The sequence below is a fragment of the Auxenochlorella protothecoides genome (assembly GCF_000733215.1).
Source record: "Auxenochlorella protothecoides strain 0710 unplaced genomic scaffold scaffold126, whole genome shotgun sequence".
In the NCBI taxonomy this organism is placed as follows: Eukaryota; Viridiplantae; Chlorophyta; class Trebouxiophyceae; order Chlorellales; family Chlorellaceae; genus Auxenochlorella; species Auxenochlorella protothecoides.
The window spans coordinates 41,452-61,395 of record NW_011934319.1 but is presented as its reverse complement, the minus strand read 5'-3'; the positions used below and the strand labels follow the sequence as shown (position 1 = coordinate 61,395).

General features: G+C 64.6%; 9 protein-coding genes across 9 annotated transcripts; 2 read left to right on the top strand and 7 right to left on the bottom strand.

The window, feature by feature from the left end:
• Positions 1-59: 59 nt before the first annotated feature.
• F751_1282 (hypothetical protein) lies at positions 60-1,549 on the bottom strand (the record flags this gene model as incomplete). Its single annotated transcript, XM_011401774.1, has 4 exons — positions 60-302; positions 415-570; positions 726-797; positions 1,301-1,549. 4 exons carry the CDS (start codon positions 1,547-1,549, stop codon positions 60-62), a joined length of 720 nt encoding a protein of 239 aa, XP_011400076.1.
• Positions 1,550-2,202: 653 nt separating this feature from the next.
• On the bottom strand, positions 2,203-6,591 carry F751_1281 (ATP-binding cassette sub-family G member 2; the record flags this gene model as incomplete). The annotated part of the gene is made up of 9 exons (XM_011401773.1): positions 2,203-2,415; positions 2,628-2,752; positions 2,939-3,034; positions 3,285-3,717; positions 3,802-4,420; positions 4,571-4,925; positions 5,131-5,239; positions 5,627-6,336; positions 6,522-6,591. 9 exons carry the CDS (start codon positions 6,589-6,591, stop codon positions 2,203-2,205), a joined length of 2,730 nt encoding a protein of 909 aa, XP_011400075.1.
• A 1,118-nt stretch (positions 6,592-7,709) lies between these two features.
• F751_1280 (UPF0014 membrane protein) lies at positions 7,710-9,044 on the bottom strand (the record flags this gene model as incomplete). The annotated part of the gene is made up of 2 exons (XM_011401772.1): positions 7,710-8,571; positions 8,791-9,044. 2 exons carry the CDS (start codon positions 9,042-9,044, stop codon positions 7,710-7,712), a joined length of 1,116 nt encoding a protein of 371 aa, XP_011400074.1.
• Positions 9,045-9,191: 147 nt separating this feature from the next.
• Positions 9,192-10,159, bottom strand: F751_1279 (Fe(3+) ions import ATP-binding protein FbpC; the record flags this gene model as incomplete). The annotated part of the gene is made up of 2 exons (XM_011401771.1): positions 9,192-9,479; positions 9,719-10,159. 2 exons carry the CDS (start codon positions 10,157-10,159, stop codon positions 9,192-9,194), a joined length of 729 nt encoding a protein of 242 aa, XP_011400073.1.
• Positions 10,160-10,469: 310 nt separating this feature from the next.
• F751_1278 (Putative oxidoreductase C1F5.03c) lies at positions 10,470-12,157 on the bottom strand (the record flags this gene model as incomplete). Its single annotated transcript, XM_011401770.1, has 5 exons — positions 10,470-10,694; positions 10,767-10,946; positions 11,206-11,442; positions 11,612-11,741; positions 11,985-12,157. The coding sequence occupies 5 exons, from the start codon at positions 12,155-12,157 to the stop codon at positions 10,470-10,472; spliced, it is 945 nt and encodes a 314-aa protein (XP_011400072.1).
• A 2,410-nt stretch (positions 12,158-14,567) lies between these two features.
• F751_1277 (hypothetical protein) lies at positions 14,568-17,005 on the top strand (the record flags this gene model as incomplete). Its single annotated transcript, XM_011401769.1, has 7 exons — positions 14,568-14,757; positions 14,851-14,904; positions 15,065-15,158; positions 15,364-15,619; positions 16,025-16,165; positions 16,361-16,478; positions 16,731-17,005. The coding sequence occupies 7 exons, from the start codon at positions 14,568-14,570 to the stop codon at positions 17,003-17,005; spliced, it is 1,128 nt and encodes a 375-aa protein (XP_011400071.1).
• Positions 17,006-17,091: 86 nt separating this feature from the next.
• Positions 17,092-17,244, bottom strand: F751_1276 (hypothetical protein; the record flags this gene model as incomplete). The annotated part of the gene is made up of 1 exon (XM_011401768.1): positions 17,092-17,244. One exon carries the CDS (start codon positions 17,242-17,244, stop codon positions 17,092-17,094), a length of 153 nt encoding a protein of 50 aa, XP_011400070.1.
• An 86-nt stretch (positions 17,245-17,330) lies between these two features.
• On the bottom strand, positions 17,331-18,227 carry F751_1275 (Ankyrin repeat, PH and SEC7 domain containing protein secG; the record flags this gene model as incomplete). The annotated part of the gene is made up of 3 exons (XM_011401767.1): positions 17,331-17,438; positions 17,553-17,858; positions 17,964-18,227. 3 exons carry the CDS (start codon positions 18,225-18,227, stop codon positions 17,331-17,333), a joined length of 678 nt encoding a protein of 225 aa, XP_011400069.1.
• A 419-nt stretch (positions 18,228-18,646) lies between these two features.
• Positions 18,647-19,916, top strand: F751_1274 (Peroxisomal membrane protein 11-1; the record flags this gene model as incomplete). Its single annotated transcript, XM_011401766.1, has 6 exons — positions 18,647-18,649; positions 18,710-18,865; positions 18,980-19,060; positions 19,194-19,365; positions 19,505-19,617; positions 19,758-19,916. The coding sequence occupies 6 exons, from the start codon at positions 18,647-18,649 to the stop codon at positions 19,914-19,916; spliced, it is 684 nt and encodes a 227-aa protein (XP_011400068.1).
• Positions 19,917-19,944: the final 28 nt, after the last annotated feature.

Below are 19,944 nucleotides of genomic sequence, written 5' to 3'. Positions count from 1 at the left end.
TCTCGTCAGAACAGTACACGGGTGCGGCTTGCACGACGCGTCTCCACCGAACTCATGCATCAGGCCCCTAGCGCCTGCCTCTGCTCTCCCTTGGAAGGGGGTGGGCCCTTCAGCAACTGGCGCAGCGCAGCCTTGAGTGCCTGGAGGAAACCCAGCTCCCGCCCGGCGGCGTCGTGCGTCAGGCCGGCCTGCAGGGCCGCCAGTCGGTCCAGCAGGGCCCGGAAGCGGAGCCCCAGCTTGTGCAGGGCGTCTGCCACCCAGCGCTGCACAGCTGGCGCCAGCTGGGCGCCGCCACGCTGGGCCTGGAGAGTTGGAGGGCGAGGGATGTGGGATGCACGGGTTGGGGGGGCCACGCCAGGGCATCCGCATTGGCGATCAGACGTGCACATGCAGTTGCCATGACAACCCTCTCACCTTGGGCAGGACGTCCAGGGTGATGGTCTCCTCTACCGGTGCCCGGGGGCTTCCGGCCGACTCTGCAATGACGGGGGATGCCACCGCCTGGCGCTTGGCATACGAGGACCAGAGCTCGCCCACCTTGGACTGGTACGCCTCGCCAATGGAGACCACCTGGATGGAATGGCGGCATGTGTGCATTCAAAGGACTGGGGATGCTGTATGCGCAAAACAGGCTTTGCATAATGAATGCAGTTTGGCATGCTTCCTGGTACAATCAATGGGAAACAGAGTAGAGCCAGCGATGTGCATGTGCCGAGGATCCTCACCCTGCGCTTCACGTCGCCCAGCGAGGACGCCTGGATCTCGGCCAGTCGCGTCTGATAGGCAGGGCCGGATGCCTGTAGAAGGTGGTGAATGAAAATGTGGGGGTCAGATGGCAGAGTGCTAGGTCTCAGTCGAGCAGGAGCAGGCTTGCTGCCTCAGCTATGCAAGCAAGGCTGCTCGAGAGCACAAGCCCACAGTCATTCCAGCTCATGCATTCGATAATGCTCGCCTCGGCCTGGGGAGGTGGGACGAGCGGGGCGGCCTGGGGGGGGGCCGGCGCGGGGGTGGGTGCCGCGGCGGCCAACGCAGCAGGCGTCTCAGGCACGGTCTCTGCCAGGGCCACTGTTGGGTGGGCTGCCTGAGGCTCGCTGCTATCTGGGGCGACCTTTGCCGTCGAAGCCACGGGGGCCGCAACTGGCAGAGAGGTTTTCTCCGCCTCGGTGGCATGCTTCAGCACCGATACCCCTGGCGCAGCCTTCCCATTGCTCAGCTGGGGTGCGGACGCCTCCAGGGCTGCTCTCCAGGCAGCAATCCACTCCGCTGCAGGCGGGCGAGTGTCAGGTGCGCCCAGCCGCACCTCCTCCTGCTCCTCCAGAGGGCTCAATTCGATGGGAGCGGCGGGTGCAGCGCTGGGTGCCGCCATGGCGCCGGCAACAGCCGCACTGGGCAGGCGCGTGGCCTCTTGCCTGACGCTGTTAAACGAGCTCCCAAAAGGCGAGGCAACGCCACCGACCGAGGCCAGGCTCGTCTGGCGGTGTGCTTTGACTTGGTAGGTGTGGTACAGGAGGCCGGCCACCAGGGCCGAGCCCGCGAGCAGAGCCAGCATGCTGGACCCTCCCGCATCGGCGGCACTGGTGCTCAGGGAGTAGAGTGCCGAGGGATCGACGAGGGAGGCGGTCACCACCGGCGAGCGCCTGGACCTCCGCAGGGCATGGCGGAGGGGTTTGACTCCAGCGGTCCCCGCCCTGCTCGCGTACAATTGAAAAGCGAGATGGGCGACGCAGACATCGCAGGATCGATGCGTGCTGGAGTGGCAAATAATACACTCGACATGCGCATTGCATATACCTGTGGGCGAAGGGGACGTGTGGGAGGCCCAAAACGGGCCTGGTGCCGACTCCAGACATCGAATTGCTGGTCGCCAGCATCGTGGGCGTACTCGCTGCTCTAGTCACACTAGAAGGCTACCGAACCCTTTTTTGAAATTTTCAACTCTTGCTTCTCCGTCGATCGTGGACCTTTGTGACGATACTGCTTCCGACAGACAAGGATTCTGCTGGATATGCATCAGTCCTTCTTTCCTCCAATGTTCCGTTTGCGAATCTCACACCAAGCTGTTGAGACCGGCGCCGATCCTTCCCCGTCTGCCCTCGGTCAGAAGGGTGCTTACTATACACATCACGTGCAGCATTAAAGGACTGTTGAACCCCTCCCTGCACTGCGTGAAGCGACAGGGTGCAACCATCGAGGGCGATGCCTTCAGCGATGCAGGCTCAGCCGCCGCATGATGTTCTTGATCCGCGGCCTGCTATGGGGCATGCGCGCCTGCATCAGCACCAGGCACAGCAGGGTGAAGCCGGCGTAAAGACCCACGAGCACGCCGATGTCTCGGGTTGTGGCGCCGGCATCGAACCCTAGTGTCGTCAGGTAGGTGTTGCCGTTGATGCCTTCTATTTGGGCATACCCCGAGGCCTGTCGGGATTGGGAATGGGACGATGATATGAAGGCTTGGGGTGCAGGGTGTCGAAGTGAGCGGCAAGTAAAGCTAAATGCATGCTCCATTCCAAGAGGGAAGATTCTGGTCAGATCTACATCCTCCTCCATGAGATGAGAGAAATGCTAAGTTGGTGCAGTGACCATCGTCGTATCATCCACGCTTTGGCCCTCTCCTCATAACGCCCCACCATGAATGTGAAGGTCCGTCCAGTCATTTCATTCGTAATCATGGCTTCAAAAGCGTAAAAGAAGACACTGAGGTAATGTATCCAGCGAAGGTAGGCCGGGATGGAAGATACGTTCACCAGGAAGCCTACATGGTGGGGGTGTGCAGGAGGAACGCGTGAGCAGGTAGAGTTGGGGCCGCCGACTTGCGTCGTGGCACGTCTGTGTAAGGGTTTCACCGGGGCTTGGCATCCTGCGACTGATTGCGTGCGTCAGGGTCGACTCTCGCACTGGCTACCTCTGCACCACCTCTGCGCTTAGCGCCCCGCCCCACCTGTAAACATGATCGAGAACAGGATGATGAAGTTCATCCCAAAGGAGGCTTCCCCTGCCGTGTTTGACGCCACAGTCACCGCCATGGACAGGGCGCCTGCGCGGGATTGGGGGAGAGAAGGAAGTGAGGTGACGGCTGGAGGATCCACGTGCGGGGGAACCCAATGGCAGGCCGTGCTGGGTGGGACAATGGAGCTCACGGATGCTCCTGACCGCACGTCGGTCTGGCACCTGCTGCCTGAGCCCCTGTGAGGGAGTATGGACCCCCGCTCACAGAACCCAGCAGCCTCCCATTCTCCAACGCACAGCACCCTCCCCCCCCCTCAACACCCACACACCGCGCTCACCCACGGCGCAGCTGAAGGTGACAAGGATGAAGAGGTAGGTTGCCTGGTACGCCGCGCCGCCCCTGAATCCTGCCATGTAGTAGAAGGGCGCCCAGTAGAGGATGGCGGGGATGGCCCGCAGGAAGATGGCGTCCAGCGTGAGCTTCGACAGGAGGTAGGCGGAGGGGCGGTAGTAGCCGCCGCGCACCTCGCGTGCCACCACGGCGCGCTCGTTGATGAGCAGGTCCACGGTGGTGAGGGAGGTGAAGGCCAGGAAGGCGAGGGCGAAGAAGGTGCCGCCCATGCGGTTCTGCACGCCCACATTGCTATCGTCCAGCTGCCAGAAGACGAGGCCCGTCACCACGCCCATCAGCAGGCCGATGCCCAGGTGGAGGCGCAGCAGCGTGGGGTTGCGCAGGATGTCAATGGCCGTGCGCCACGTCATCACCGCCAGCTGGCGCGCGAAGCCGGGGCGGCGCGGCGCGGGGCGCGGCTCGGGGCCAGGCGTCGCGCTCATGCCGAACGCCGAGCGCCCTACCTTGCCCGGCTTGTGCGTCGCTGCCGCCGCGGCGACCGGGGTCCAGGCCGCCGCCACGCGGTCCGGGCTGCGGTCTTCGGCCGCGGAGTCCATGTTCCCGCCGCCTCCCAGCGGCGGGGAGTCCGCCGCCGATGGGGACGCCGAGGCTGTGTCCGAGGGCGAGGCGCCGTCGTCAGGGATGCCCTCCCGCGCGCAGCCCCCCTCCACTTGCACGCCGCCGTCCTCCAGCCGCAGGAGCGCCGCGCTGTCCGCCCCCTGCCCCCCCCGCTCAAGCAGCAGGGCCTGGATGTCGGCGGGGTTGCTGGCCACCTTGAGCAGGTGCTCGGCCATGGCGGTGCCGGCGGGGCAGGGCAGGCCGCGACCCCGGAACCAGGCCTCCGCGTCGGCGGGGCGCCCCTGGAACAGCACGCGGCCGTGGCTCATGAGCAGCGCGGTGTCCAGGGCCAGGAACATGTCGTGGGAGGGCTGGTGGAGCGAGGCGATGACCACGCGCCCTCCGGAGGCCACCTGGTGCAGCGTGCGCATCAGGTTCAGGGCGGTGAAGGAGTCCAGCCCCGAGGTGGGCTCGTCCAGCACCAGGATTGCCGGGTCGGTGACCAGCTCCATGCCGATGGTCACGCTGCGGGCGTGGAGGGAAGGGGGGGGGGTGACCGGGGAGGGCTCAAGGTGGGGTGTTGTGCATGAACAAGGTGGAGCATGAAGGCCCATCCCACCCTTTCTCATACATTCCCCCCAACAACCCCTCCGGCCCCCTTCGCCAGCCCCTCACCGCCGGCGCTCGCCGCCCGAGATGCCGCGGATGCGGCCGGCGCCGCCGACCTGCGAGTCGGCCACGTGGCGCAGCGCCAGCTCGTCCAGCACGTGCTCGATGCGCAGCTGGGTCTCCATGGGCGAGGTGCTCAGGGGCAGGCGCAGGAGCGCGGAGTAGCGCAGGCACTCCTGCACCGTCAGCGACGGGATGAGCACGTCGGACTGCGGTACGTAGGCCACGTCGGCCTTCTGCCGCCGCGCGCCGTCCACCAGCACCTCGCCCGTGGTCTGGGCGGAGGCGCCCAGGTCCATGGCCGCCCCCGCCAGCGACCCCAGGAGCGAGGTCTTGCCGCACCCAGACGGACCCAGCACGCCTGGGATGGAGGGTGGTGGGGTGGTGGGGGTGGTGGGGGTGAGGAATGGACTCAGGTCACAGCCGCCTGGCCCTGGGGAGTTTGTTGCGCACGATGAGAGAGTCACAGAAAGCCACCCCTTGCCTAGAACCCTTTCCCCCCTACTATATCACCCATCCCTCCACACACGCACACCCACCAAAACAAAACAAAAATCCTCGCTCACCCACGACCTCGCCGCCGTGCACGGTGCCGGTGATGCCGCCCAGCACCGCCCACTGCCCGCGCTGGCCGGGCACGTCGTGCAGGGACGCCACGAACTCCGCAGCCGCGGCCTCGACCGCGGGGCTCTGCGCGGGCGGCGCGGGCGCCCAGGCGCGGCCGCGCGGCGCGGGCACCTCCGCGTCCTCGCTGGTGTTCACGCCCAGGCGCTGCTTGGCGCGGCGCAGCAGCGCGCCCACGCCGCTGTCCTCCGGATGGGCGTGCAGGACGTGGGAGGTGACCGCGCGGCGCACGGCCTTGACCTGCATGGCCGCGCGCTTCTTGGCCGCCAGGCGCGGGTTCATGGGCACGCTCACGCCCAGGCCCAGGAAGGTGAGCGTGGCCACCCGGCGCAGCGGCAGCGCGGCCGGGCCGTCGGCCAGCGCGGCCAGCGCGGCGGCGTCCAGCGCGCCGGACGCCGGCGCCCAGAGGCGGCGGTGCGCCCAGGCGTAGCCGCCCACGCCCGCCAGCAGCGTGACCAGCGCCAGCAGCGGGATGGCGGCGATGAAGGGGTTGATGCTCAGGTGCGCCACGTCGCCCTCCGGCAGCGTGTCGTTGCCCAGCGGCCGCACCACGGGCACCAGGCACTCCCCCACTGAGCACTGCACGTCGATGGAGGCGATGGGCAGGCCTTCCATGGCGATGGCGCAGGCGCCCCCGGGCTCGCAGGTCATGGTCGCGGTGCCCGCCACCGAGCTCACCAGACCCTGGATCAGCCCGGCGGGGCAGGCGCCGGAGCAGGCGCAGGTCACGTCGCCGCAGTACACGTCCAGCGCGCCCGCGCTCATCTGGCAGGAGGTGGCCGAGCAGAGCACAGGGACGGATGTGGTGTTCAGCACGAAGCCGATGTCGCAGTTGCCTGTCCCGATGGCGCCGCCGGCCTCGGGCGCCGGAGCCTGCCCGGCCTCGGGCGCCGGAGCCTCGGCGCTGGGCGCCAGGACCTGCCCCGCCTGGGCGCCGGTGTGGCACGTGACGTAGGTGGTGTTGGGCGCCACGATGGAGGCCAGGAAGCCGGTGCCCATCTCGCAGGCATAGGACTTGGTGACGCTGTTGGAAGCGTAGGCGACGTCGTGCGAGCACGTAGCGCCGGAGTCGTTGGTGGCGGCGGCGCAGGCGGCATCCGACTCGCACACGCCGCACTGGGGGCCGGAGAAGCCGGTGGGGCAGGAGCCTGCAGGGGGGGAGGCAGGATTCGTTGGGCCGTCTCCGGAAACGCCACGTAAGAGCCCGCGCCTTCACGACATGCAATTGGGCCGGTATGATTCGCCGACATGGACGCAGGCCCGGTGCAGGGCGCATGCCTGCCTCCCTTCACAAGGGTGCGGGCCTCCCCGGCCCCTTCACCCGCCTCCTCACCGGCCACGGCTGTCACGCTGCACACCGCTGCAAGTACTATGGCGAGGCGGATGTAAGCCATGCCGTACATCCTCGGATTAAATGCAAGCAAACCAGGAATTAAACGCGCGTGAGAAGGGGCTGTACGCTGGCTGCTGGGTGGCAATCGACATGTCGTCGCGTTATCCTAGGCACCCACCGGACTCGGCTCCTGTGTGCGGACTGCAGTTCATGAGCTCGTCTAAACCCGCTTGAACCCCTGACAGAGCTTGAGTATTCTATTGCTTGGACCCAGCGCGAGTTGCTTGGTGCCTGGACCACACCTGGATTCCGATGCTCGGACCTCCGAAATTGCATGAGAATAAATTTTTTGCGGGGTCCCGACACGTCATGGTTCGGAGGGGCATCCGGTGGGACACCGAAAGCCGATCAAGGCAGGCTTTTCAACGCTTGTTGGTATTGGAACTATATTGTGTTGTCGTCTATGCGTGCTATTGGTCGCTGAGAAGCAGGCCTCCCCTCGGAGCCTGGGCCCCGCATGAAGGCGCTCCCGAGATCCAGGTCCCAACGAAGTTCTCTCGCAAGTCCAAAACTGTGCTTCAACTGCTATACGCGAACAAACTGGGTGCATTCATGAATGAATTAGCCTTGAATTATAATCTCCAAGGCGGAATCCTGGTCCTCTGGGAATACGGATGATATCTCCAACTTACAGAGCGTGGATCGTATCTGAGACAGCCAGGCTCCTCTGATCGCAGGGGTCGTGGCACATTTTGCACGTTTTTCAAAGCCTCAGACGCGTATTTATTTCAATGGCACAATGCTCTGTGGGAACGAGGCAGATCCCGGACGAGGGGTATTTGTGCAGCCATGACCAGTACTGTTGATCGGGCCAAGATTGTTACTCCTCATATTGGGCAATACTATGACATCCACTTACAAGACAGTTGAGAAGTGTGGCTGCTGAGCTCTGGTAGGGGGAGCGTGCAAGGGCATCCAGCCGCAGCCCTTCAGAAGACCAATCCATTGCCGCGCTATGGTGTGGGACTCAACATCACCAAGATCAGATATTGCTTCCGCCACGGCGGCCCAGCACAGAACCTTGCGCGTCCTGCTGGCTGAGGCGCCACCACCACAGGATCTGTGTGCTCTGCGTTCCCAGGTACAGAGAATGCGGCCGTCCGCGCCGCCCCTCCCTGCGCACGACAGCTAGCGCCCGCGCAGGAGGCTCTCGTCGAGGCCGTCGCGGACCTCGCCACCCATATGCACGACCACGGTGGGGTCGGCGCCGGGCTCAGGCTCCCCACGAACCCGCCCGACGCCGGCCTTCCAGGCGCGCGCCGCGCCGCCCCCTGCCCGGCGCGCTTGCCAGGCCAGCCAGACCAGCACGCCCTTGCCCGTGGTGCCGCGCGGCGTCAGGCGGTCACCGCGCAGGCGGTGCGCGCCGTCCAGCAGCGTGCCCGCGGCCAGGAACACGGCGGCCACAGCCCCCGCCCCGCTGGCGGCGGCGATGAAGAGGAGCAGCGCGATCTGGTACCGCGCGGCGGTGGTGGGGTCGGCGCCGCCCAGGATCTGCCCCGTCATCATGCCCGGGATGGACACGATGCCAGCCACATTCATCTGGTTCAGCGTGGGCGTCAGCGCCATGCGCACCGCGCGCCGCACGCCGTCCTCGGCGGCCTCCCAGCGCGTGGCCCCCGCCGCCAGCAGCGCCTCCACCCGGTCCCGCCCCGAGGACAGGTCGTCGAGGAGGGAGGTGAGGCCGATGGCAACGCCAGAGCAGGCGTTGCCCAGCAGCATGCCCGCCACGGGGATGGCGTACTGCGCGTCGTACCACGGCCGGGGACGGATGACAGCGCCCAGGCCGTAGGCCAGCATGGCGGAGCAGGGCAGGCCCAGCGAGGCCAGCACCTGCCACAGCATGCCGTCATAGGTCAGGGCGGGGCGGGACAGCGCCTCCAGCCCCGCCACCAGCAGCATGAAGGCCAGGTAGGCGGCCGTCACCCACGCGCTGTTGGCCGTGAAGATGGGCACCAGGATGTAGCCCAGGATGGACAGCTGCAGGACCACCCTGCATGGGGCACGGAATGTGGGAAGGTAGGAAGGTATGTGTGTGTGTGGAGGAAGGGGGGGAAAAAGGGGGAACAGGTGGCTGCATGAGTGCACGAAGTAAGCCATCCACCGTGCAAACGGGTTGAACCTCAAGCAAAGTCAATCAGTTCCTCCACCATGCAAACAACCGCTCTCCCTTCCCGGATCGACAGAGCACCAGCCCTCCTTCCAGTCGAACCTGACGGTGGCGATGGCCAGCTTCTTGTGCATGGCCAGGCGCAGCCAAACGGAGACCAGGCCGTTGACCAGGATGACCGCCGCAGCCAGGCCCAGGCGGAAGGGAGTGATGAAGACCGGGCCGCCTTCCCTCTTCCCAACCGGCACAGAGCCGTCATGGTAATCGAAGAGGAGGTGGGAGGTCGGGTCCATGGACAGGGCCAGCATGCAGCCGGTGGCCGTTGCATTCAGCGACTGTGCAAAGGGCAGGGCCATTGCGATCTGAATCGGAGCTGCTGCAGAATGATGGCCGCTGTCGGCGGCAACTGGCTGCTACAAGTATGTAGAGATCGTGGAGTCTCGCCCCCCGCTGGCTCGATTCGGCGATTGAACAGCGAAGAGCGTCTGGGGCAGTTGCGTGCCCTACTCCTCTGCGAAAGCTTTGACTTGCGTGTTAGGCTCGGGCTTCGGCACTCCCGGCCCCGCCTGGCCCTCGGTGCCGGCTGGCAGGTTCAGGACGCGACCACCCACGCGGTCGGGCTGCTGCGGGTCGTGACTGACCCAGACGATGCCAGCGCCGCAGGTCTTGAGCGCACTTTCTACCTTCTCCGCGGAGGCGGCGTCCAGGGAGCTCGTCGGCTCGTCCAGGAGCAGGATGGCGGGCTTCAGGGCCAGGGCAATGCCTAGGGACACGCGCTGCGCCTGCCCTCCCTGTTGTTGTGTGAGGAGTTGGTACAGGCATGATGTGTCATCCAGTCGAGGGGTCCAAGGAGGCTGCCGGAGTGGGGCGTAGGAGGCAAGGTGCCCGGCGCCCCTCCATGCACAGCGCCCAGCGTTCGAATGACAAGACCCCACTTCAGAAGGATAGTCCGCCACCAGTGCCTGCCCCAGGCACCAGGAATGGCAACAATTACAAGGTACACCACACACAGCCGCCCCTCGGCACTCACAGAAAGCTCCTGCCACGCCTGGTTGAGGACCTCTGGCTCGAGACCAAGGCTGGAGACGATGGACGGCAGGTCTCCCCTCTCCCTGCTCCGCTGGGCTGCGAGCTGCTGCAGCCGGAAGTAGTACTGGGAGGGTGTGCCGGGGTGTGCGATGCGCGCCTGGTGCACGTATGTGACGAGGGAGCGCCAACGAGGCAGGCCCCACTTCTCTGGAGGCTGTCCACTCAGGCTGAGGCTGCCGGAGTCGATGGGGTCCAGGCACGCCAGGCAGCGCAGGAGCACGGACTTCCCGACTCCGCTGGGTCCTCGAACGAACAGGATCTCCCCGCTGCGCAGGGAGAAGCTCAGGTTGGAGTGGATGAGGTTGTCGCCTACGCTGCGCCTCAGGTTCCGTACCGCCAATTGCACGGACGCTGGCTCCTCGAGGCGATGCTCAGGGGCCATTATTTTGGTGAGTTCTGACCAGGATCGACCTGGTCAAGGAGTATGGCCCTGTCGCCGGCTCCCCGACCAGCTTCCCACCACCATTGGAGCGTTGCGGCTGGTTGGAGCCATGTGGAAAGACGGGCAGGAAGGGGTCCCTGAGGCCAGAAGCATGTTGTTCACCTCCACAGGCTCCACTGGTGTACATTGTTACATAAACATGATGGTGCATCATCAATGGGCACCCCCTGGGTGCATCGATCTGCCGGCGGCATGCCTCGCCACCCCTGCGCAACATGCGGCGCAACCGCCGCAGGAGGCCCCCGCTCGACTACCCGGCGCGGGCGGGCTCGAAAGCCCGCAGGGAGACGCAGCTCGCCTCGCCATCCACGATGAGCTCCGCCAGGGCCAGGCCCGTGGCAGGGGCGTTCAGGATGCCCCAGCAGGAGTGCCCCGCGGCGACGTACAGGCCCCGCACCCCACGCACCGGCCCGATGGCGGGGGTGCCCACCGGCGAGCAGGGCAGGTAGCACGCCTGCTCCCGCAGCACCTCGGCCTGCGCCAGGTGGCGCGACGCGGCGGCCGCCGCGTCGCGCAGCCGAGCGGGCGCGCCGGCGTCCGGCAGCACCTGGTCTGCGAAGCTCGGCAGGGGCGTGGGCGTGCTGGCGCCGCACACATATACCTCGCCGTTGGGCCGCGGGTAGATCTCCGGCTCCTGGGACTTGCCATCCGTGCCCCGGTACGCTAGGAACAGCGCCTCGGCGGGCAGGCCGCCCGGCGCGGCGTCCGCTAGTATGATGCTGTGGGCCTGCGGCAGGTGGCGTGAGGAGTGGGAGGTCTGGTGTGTGAGTACCAAGCATGAATAATGGGGGTGGACGCCCAGCGAGGGGCGGGCATGGGCCGCCGCTGCAGCGGTTCTAGACACTGGTGTGGGCCTGGGCAGTTTGCTTTCTGTAGTCCTCGGCATTCGCCCACGCTTGGGGAGGGCAGGACTGCGCGTAGCCGCTGCACGACACACCCCGCCCTCCCCCCAAAAAAGAAACACACACCTAACAACCGGCACCCACCTTCTGGCCGGTGATAGCAGGAAGGCCGGGGATGGCGGCCCGCAGGGCCCCTGTCCAAGCGCCCGTGGCGATGATGACCGTGTCAGCCGGCATTGTGGTGGCTGGGCCGCCGTCGCGAGGCTCCAGCCGCACGCCGGCCACCGCCCCGTTTTCCACCACGAGGCCCGCCAGCGTGGCGATGCGCACCTCGGCCCCAGACTCCTCCAGCAGCGTGCGTGTGAACTGCTCCGGATTCACCTGGGAAGGGGGAGGAGTGGGGCCGAAATTGTCCAACGATCTGTAGAAGGGGGCTCCAGGGTGTCCAGCCACAGCTAGAGACAGCCAGGGAACCATGCTGGTCATCCTGATGTAGATTCAGGGCAGACGAAACGCTGCATCCCCTAAGCACGCGATGACACACAACTACCTGGGCGCAATCTTCTGGAGTGGCGATGAGACTGTCCTGGACCAGATTGTCAGCATCCAGCCAGCCCAGGGACGCCGACTTCCGGCCCCTTGCACCTCCCTTCTTCCCGCCGCCGGCACGGAGGCTAACACTGGAATGGAGAAATGAAAAGGGAAGGATTGTTTCTCAATGGTAGCATCAAGGTCCTGACAAGATCAGGATGAGAGTGGTCAGGTCTGTCGGGCAGTTCGAGGCTGGCGCCCTGTCTCCTGTAGTTCCCACTGCCCCATTCCATTGGGTAGATAGCAGTCTTCTCTTGTGGACTAAACCTATTTCCTACCTATCAATAACCAGGTCCCGATGGAAACCCGACCCTCCCTGCATGCAGCCACACCTGTAGGTTGACATGCGCCTGTACCCATACCGCTCCTTGCCATTCAGTTTGTCGGCCAGGTCGGCGTGCAGGGCAAAGCTGGCGTGTGCCAGGGGTCCAGTGGGGGACCCGTCGCACCAGTCGCGCGCCAGGAACCCTCCTGCAAGCAGCAGGGCCGAGCAGCACAGCGTCATGGGGCTGCATGATCTGTGCATTGGCATGGGAGGCGAAGCGATGTTCAAACACCTCGCATGACCCTGTACCCACCAGCTTTGCCGGAAGCTGAACATGCAGGCCCCACAGCGTCGACTACGGTGGGGGTTAGGCCCTTCTGTGCCAGGAAATACGACACTGAGGCACCAATGACCCCAGCGCCGCACACAACGACGGGCGCCATGGTTCAGGAATCGCGACGTGTGGGTCTACCCCCAACTATATGTCTTGCTATGAGGAACAGGTTGCCCCTGCAAGCGCCTGTAATGCTGGGGATGCGAACATGCTGCACATGACGTTGCGATCTACGTGTGGCAGGGCGCGGAAAGGATGCATGATTCATCCCTCCAGGGCGTTTCTTGTATCGCGATTATGGATCGACAGAGAAGCATGTGTGCCTTTTCAACACACAAAGGCTGCATAGTTCCGTGCCTGCAGCAACTAGCCAGGGGATATCGGACTGACGCGGTGGACTCTACAACAAAAGCACAACTGGGCAGCCATGGACGCGTCTGCCAAAGAAGCAGCGCGAAGGAGGTGGCAACACTCCAAGACACTGAGTGCCAGGAATCGCACACGGGGAGGGAAAATCCCTGAAGGCGCTGATCGACAGGGTGGCGGTCCCACCCAGCTGGCTTCCAATGCCGACAGGTGTGCAGGTGGGGCAACAGTCAAGGGTTCAGGTGCTTTTCCGGCGCCCAAGCTCTACATCTCCTCACACGTGACCACAGATACGACGAAGCTGAGCATGCAATGTCCGCCAGCGCTCGTCTTTCCAAGGGAGCTGCCTGGGAGGATCTGATCGCACACTACAGGCACAATGAACCAGGCCTTATGCCTGTGACGCCGAGCAGCCTCATGGAGGAGTACTGCCTACCACCAGCTAGTACTGAGCCCATTGAGGTAAAATGGCTTTGTCTTCTGGGTAGAAAGGCCATGGATGCGGTGGGCAAGGCAATTGATTGTGTCTTGGGCCTCGTGCTACTCCGGACCTCCTCAGGAAAACACCTTTCCGATGATGTCTTGACCATCATGCCTCAAGATTCCACAAATGCACAAAAGAGTCAGTGCATATACCCATGGCAGGATATGGTGTTGGATGTAAAGCATCTGGCGGAGGTGCTCTTCGGCCTGCCTGCAGACGCTTCTCTTCAGCTTGATGGTATATCCCTAGCCGGCCCTTCCCAGCCCGATGACCCAGCAGCAGAAGTACCCTTACAAGACAGAGGCACCCCTGCAGAATGCTCTCCACAGAGAAACACTGCTCATCCGATGAGCGGCGAGGCTCAGCCTTGCAGTGGGTCGGACGTGCCAAAGCCCTACCACGATGCAGAAGCACACGCCCCTAACACCGATGTGCGCGCCCCTTCCACATTTGCTCACGCAGAGGCTAGGGCCCCATGGGAGTTGCGGCACCCAACCTCTGCTGGCATGAAAGCGGACGAAACTGCAGGCGCTCGCACGGTGCACCAACTTGCACCGGCTCAGGCCTTTCCCAGCAACAAGGAGGTGGCAGCTCATGGTGGGGGATCAGGAGCAGATGTCCAGGGTTCTGTAGCTGTCAAGATCAGTGCTCCAGAAAAGTCCTTGGAGGACTGGTTGAATGACTTGTAACACATCGCCTGGAGAACCCGTTTGACGTACTCCAGCACTTAATTGGTCAGACAGCTGCCACAGCTGCAAGTGGAGTGGGGTTGACCAAAGGTATATGAGAGACTGGTGTCACGGGGATGGGATTAGCTCTCACAATTTCACAAATGCGTACTGTGGCTGAAGGGGTGACATGCACAAAAAATCGTGGAGGATGCCTTCCAGCAGCCGCCACTCATCCAAATGAAAGTACTGGAGAATACAGAATTGGCTTGGAGTGAATTTCTGTGACAGCGAAGGTCACAATTCTCCCTGCACTAACCAAATCTTAGTATTCCGGATCGTCCTATCATGAAACCTGTGTAAGGTGGGGGTGGGCGCCTGCCAACAAGCCCACACATGAAGCAGTGCATCTAGCCCTGGGCATACAGATTGCAAGAAGGCAGGTAATGCATACCTACCACTCCATGTATAAAGAATTGTCCTGTCACTGGATGGATGCTCACCGTTAAGCAAGATGGCAGGTAATTGCGCAGGGGAAGATTCCTTGTTCCTTCGAATCCCGTAAGCTCAGTTTTTTCAGGCGCCATGACCAATCAGTGCTTTACGGCGCCATGACTAGCATTTGCCACCCTCTTACCGGACAATTCATCTGCAAGCATGTTTTTACCAATGCTATAATATCTCATTGCCCTGCCCTGCCGGTCGGGGCTGCTGCCACCGGCCGCTCCAGGTCGCAAGCTTTGACTCTGGAGGCCTGGGACCTGGGGCGAGACGTCCTCAGCCCCCACCCCTGAAGTCATGGCCATTCCAATGTTGAACATGCCCAACAAGATCAAGGGGGGCAGATGGACTGTTGCGCGATTCTTCCTTGTGAGCACCGCTTACACGTCCGCCTGGTTGGCCGTCTCCTCCCAGCTGGACTACTTCAAGGACTTGTATGGACCTCAAATCTTGCTGCAGCTCAACATTGCATACTACCTGCCCACAGGTGAATTCGATGCTGTCGTTCATCTCCACATGTAGGTGTCCTACCGCCCCCCCAAGTGCCACACTGCCACCCGCCCACCCCACCCCTGTGCAGTCCCCCTCCTCCTCCTCTCCTCCTTGCTTGATCGGCACCTGGACCGAAAACTGGGTAGGTCGTTGCATCTCTGTGCTTGGTGCCCCCAGCGTCGCCCACGCGGGCCGCTGCCGGCCCGGGCCTCGTGTGCCGTGGGTGAGGGGGCCGGCGGTCTCCCCGTGCGCCTCTTTTCCCCTTTCGTAGTTCCACACTCCCCACCCCTGCAACACGCCAGGCGTGGCACGGAACATATTGCTGCGGCTGCTGCTGGGCCTGGTGGGCTATGGCCTGCTCGCCGCCTGGTTCCCCTTCCAGCCCACAGACCTCAGGTGGGCGAGGTTGGCGGCCTGAGTGTGGGTGGTGGTCTACCACTGCCATGCATTGGTCCCATCTGCCCACTCCATGTTCTCTTCCTACAGAGCCTGTTCCACGGTCCACACACATGCATTCTATGGTGCACCCCCCACACCCCATCACTCCCCCCCCTCCCTCCAAACCTTGTTTCTCCTCTCTTTCCACCACTCGCCCCAACAGCGTCCTCATCATCACCGTGGTGGCCCTGGGCCTCTTCTCCGGCCTGGCCTTCTCCGCCTCCTACCAGCTGGTGTCCCGCTTTGCCAACAAGAATGTCATCGCGCTGGGCATGGGCTGCACCGCCGCCGGTCCCCTGGTGCTGGCCCTGGAGCTCTGCGCTGGCATCGGGCCCCACGCCTCCCACGCCGACATGGTCCTGCTCTACGGCGCGGTGGCCCTGATCGTGGCCGCCGGCGCGGCGGCTGCCGCCTCGCTCGTCGCGCGGCACTGGGCGGCGCTGGATGCCGGCGCGGGCGGGGAGCCGGCGGCGGGGTTCACGAGTGCAGGTGCCGCGCCGGAGGGACCCCGCATGCCCCTGCTGAGCCCTGGGGGCCCGCTGGAGTGCGGGCCCCGCAGCGGGTCGGGGAGTGCGCTGATGCACCCGCTGGTCTCCTACTCCAGCCTGGAGCCGTACCGCACGTACATGTCCACGGACGGGGAGGTGGTGGCGGACGACGGCTCCTTCCACGGCGCCCTGGAGAGGGCCGCGCCGTACGACGCGTGGAAGGCAGACTGCGCGGCGCACGGCGGCGCGGGCCCGGGGGCATGGAACCCCGCCGCGCCGCCCACGCCGCCGGCGCCGGCGGCGGCGGCGTGGGGCCCCGGGTCTCCCGCACAGCAGGTCGGCGCCGGCCGCGAGGTCCTGCACGCCATCCGCCTGCCGCTGACCGCGCACTTTGTCTCCAGCACCATCTCGCTCACCGTCTTCCCCTTCTTCACCTATGTGCCCTCCTCGGGCCTGCTGGGGGAGTCCTTCCCCAGGGTGAGGTGGCGCAGGGTTGAGTGAGGAGGGGGGGATGGGGGAACGGGGTTTGTGCGCGGGAGGAGCTCAGAAATGGGAGAGGGGCTGCCGCATGCTCAGACTGGGCACCCTCGTGCACTTTGATTCCTGCCCACGGGCCAGGCATTCAGTATTCCTGGATGCGTGCAAGCAAGCCCCCTCTCCCCCCCCCTGAAGATCCTCTTCTTTGCCCGCGTCTTTGCCGACATCGCGGGGCGCCTGGCCCCGCGCTCCCGCTTCGCCACGCCCTCCTCACCTCGCGCCCTGCTAGGGGTTGCGCTCTTCAAGCTCGCCTGTGCGTGCGGCGCCGGTGGCATGGCTGTGGGGGGCTGTGCATGTGCGTGCGTGCGTGTAGGGATACCCTGGTGCCAGGGTGTGGTGGTGAATCCCAGGCTGCCCACCGTGCAGGGTTCTTGCCTGCTCGGTGCATGGCCTTCCAAGTAGCCGTGCTCATAAGTTTTGGTACACGGTCAAAGTCGACGAAACCCTTTTCTGACCGCCCCCCCCCGCCCCCTCCCCCCCAAACACACGCAACATATCACCACAGTGGTTCCCATCTTCTTCGCATACCTCAAGGCCCCCCCTGCCTGGCGCAGCGACGTCGGCGCGCTGCTCCTCGTGTGCGTCCTTTGGCTGCTGGGCGGCTGGTCCAACACCAGCGTCAACCTCCTGGCCCCGCGCCTCGTCCTCCCCGAGCTCAAGGGCACGGCCGCGGCCTACATGGCCATCGCCTACCAGACTGCGCACTTCCTGGGGCTGGCCGTCGCGGTGTGCCTGGCCCTCCTCCTGTACGGCGACACCACCGGCCGTCGGCCCCACTGAGCAGGGGGCGGGGCACGGGGGGGGGACCACGCCGCCGGCGAAGCCGAGCGAGGCCCAAGCCACACCCTGCACGCACGCGACCCTTGCTACCCAGGACCATCACTGCTGCTTTGAAACTTTCTGCTGTACTCGGTGGCCCCTGGCCCGGGCCCTTCATTCATCTCGTCACAGTCACGTGCGCTGCGGGCGGCGGGGCGGGGAGGCTGCCCCCGCCGAGCGGTAAGAGCCCCTGTAAACATAACCAGCCGGATGCTGAAGGCCCGGCGTCTGCAGCAGGAGGGTCGCCTGGGGCCTGGGACGGCGCCGCGGGTCGATACCCTCTCGATCACGCGGTGGTCGGGGCACCGCCGGCCTGCAGGCCCTCCTCTGCGGCCACGAGGACCTCGCGACACAGGGTGCCCTCCTCCGTCATCTGCACGGGGGTCTCCAGCGCCTGCGAGAGGGGTGGGTTGTGTCGATGGAGGGGCATCAAGTCGGGTTTGCACATTGGGATGGGGTGATGCATGCCCCCCCACCCACCCCGGCCACCCAGCCCCCCGAAACCCACATGGTTGGTGGCGCGGGGGTCGGCCCCCGCCCCCAGCAGCAGCTCGGCGCAGGCGGCGTGGGAGCCGCGCGCCGCGTTGTGCAGCGGCGTGTCGCCGTCGTCGTCCCGGCTCGCGGCCAGGCAGGGGTCCGAGGCCAGCAGCAGGCGGACGACCTCGGTGTACCCGCCCGCAGCGGCGTCATGCAGCGGGGTGGAGGCATCCGGGTCCCGCACTCCGGCGTCGGCCCCGGCCTCCAGCAGCACCCGCACGCACTCTGCCTGTCCGTACAGGGAGGCCAGGTGGAGGGGGGTGTCCCCTTCCCGGTTCTGTGTAGAAATTAGGAGGGGGGGGGGGGGGGGGGGGCTTTGGGAGGTCGATGGCGGCGTCGAGGCACCGAGGCGCCATTCTTCTGCATGCACAGAGCGGCGCACCGGGTCGTTCAGGCAGGCGGCCACCGCCTCGTCCTCCAGCAGGGCCAGGAGGGCGGCGGCGTCCCCACGGTTGATGGCGTCAGACAGCTGCTGCCGCTCGGTCGCCCCCTCAGCCCCTTCGTTGTCGGTCTCATCCTCCGTCTCTGAGCCGGAGTACACCTGCCACCCCTCGTCAGACTCCCCCTCCTCGTCGCTGGAGGAAGCATGCTGGGGGCCTGGGGCGCCGGGAGCTGGAGGGGTGCCCTGGGGCAGTGGTCGACCCATCGCTTTGGGGGCTTTGCCTCAGCCGCGCCGAGACTGAGTGCTTGCTATATATATTTCGGTGCTTCCAGCACTCGAATCACTGTACATCGCAGCACTCGAACGGCTTCTGGTTACTGGGTCTCCGCCGGTGCAGGTCGATCTCGCTGAGCGCGCTCATCTGCTCTGCGTGCGGGCGGGGTCCCGTGACGACCGGGTGTGGTCGAGTCAGCAGGTTGAGGCAATATGCTTGAGCGGTGCACCGTGCCTGAGCATACTTCTTCCTCGGATCCCAAAGCCACAGGAATCGGAACTCACTCGGCACAGGCACTCTCACACCTCGCCTGTGCACCAGACCTGGGTGTCGTAACTGTGTTTCGTAGGAACCCTCCTCCGATGAGCTACAAAGCGCAACTCAAGGCACGTGGTGCACTGCGACCCGCATGGTAATTTAATGTTGTGTTATTTGCTCGTACCACATCCCACCTTGACCCCTGTTCGAGCAGGGAGTGCAGCAGTTCCTGGACAAGTCGGATGGCAGGGACAAGCTGCTGGCCACCGTGCAGTATGTGGCCATGTTCATCTCCGCTGGCCAGCCAGGCGATGTCAAGAAGGTCCAAGCGTCCGTGGCTGCTGCGCGCAAAGTCTTCCGCATCATGCGGGTGAGGTCGGCTGCCCTGCGGAAGCCTACACTCTCCGCCCCAGTTGGACTACTTGGCTGAATGCGCCCTGATTCCCTCATCTAAGCAGTCTCACACCATTTTCCCCCACTGCAGCCCCTGGAGAGCCTGAACCCCATCATCCAGAACCCCACACTGAACTCCAACCGCCCCTTGGTGCTGGAGCTTCTGGCCAAGGTGACTAGGTCAAGCGCCCCCTCTAACCTGGCCGCGAGGGTTTCCCTGCATGGTGTGCAGGGTGCCTTGCCCGCAGATCACTCAAGCGTCCAGATTCCACGTCATCCCTCCCTCTCCTCTCCCTGCCCCTCAGCTCAAGTCGGTGCTGATGGCCATCTACTTTGGAGGTGACAACATTGTGTGGGCCTCCCAGGCGGGCATCCTGCAGAACAAGACCCTCATCCTGCGGGCACAGAAGGCCTCCCTGTACGGCTGGGCAGGCGGGTCCGTCATCGGCGTCATCACCGAGCTCCATGAGCTGCAGGGTAGGCCTGATGCTTGGGATGGCATCCCCGAGATGGCTGCCAGGGACTGGCAGGGCCGTATTGTCCAAGGTGTTAGTGTTGAATATTTGACTGACGGGATGCACTGAAGATCCTTAATGCTCTGCTCCTGCTCCTGCAGGTCTGACCGCGCGGCGCGTAGGCGAGGTGGAGGAGGTCTACCAGGCGCGCCTGGAGAAGAACGGTGCCGAGATCACACGCCACCTGCTCCTCCTCGTGCACTCCCTGGTCCAGGTGAGGGCACACGCCTGTTTTCAGGCGCCTCTTGTGATGGGACGTGCGACTGCTCTGGCACATACAGTCATCCTTCGCACGATTTCAGGTCCGAGCACAGGATGGTCATTTCCCTACGCCCCCCAATATTCTCTTTGCAGGCCTTGCTGGCGGTGGGCCTGCTGGAGCTGCGACCCTGGAAGCCACGCACGGTGGGCATGCTGGGGATCATCGCCTCAGCTCTCAACTGCTACATGCTGTTCCCGGCCCTCCCCGCCCCAGCCAAGGCCAGCACCAAGTCCTTTGCCAAGGTGGCATGATGCCTGACCTCCCCCGAATCCGCATCAA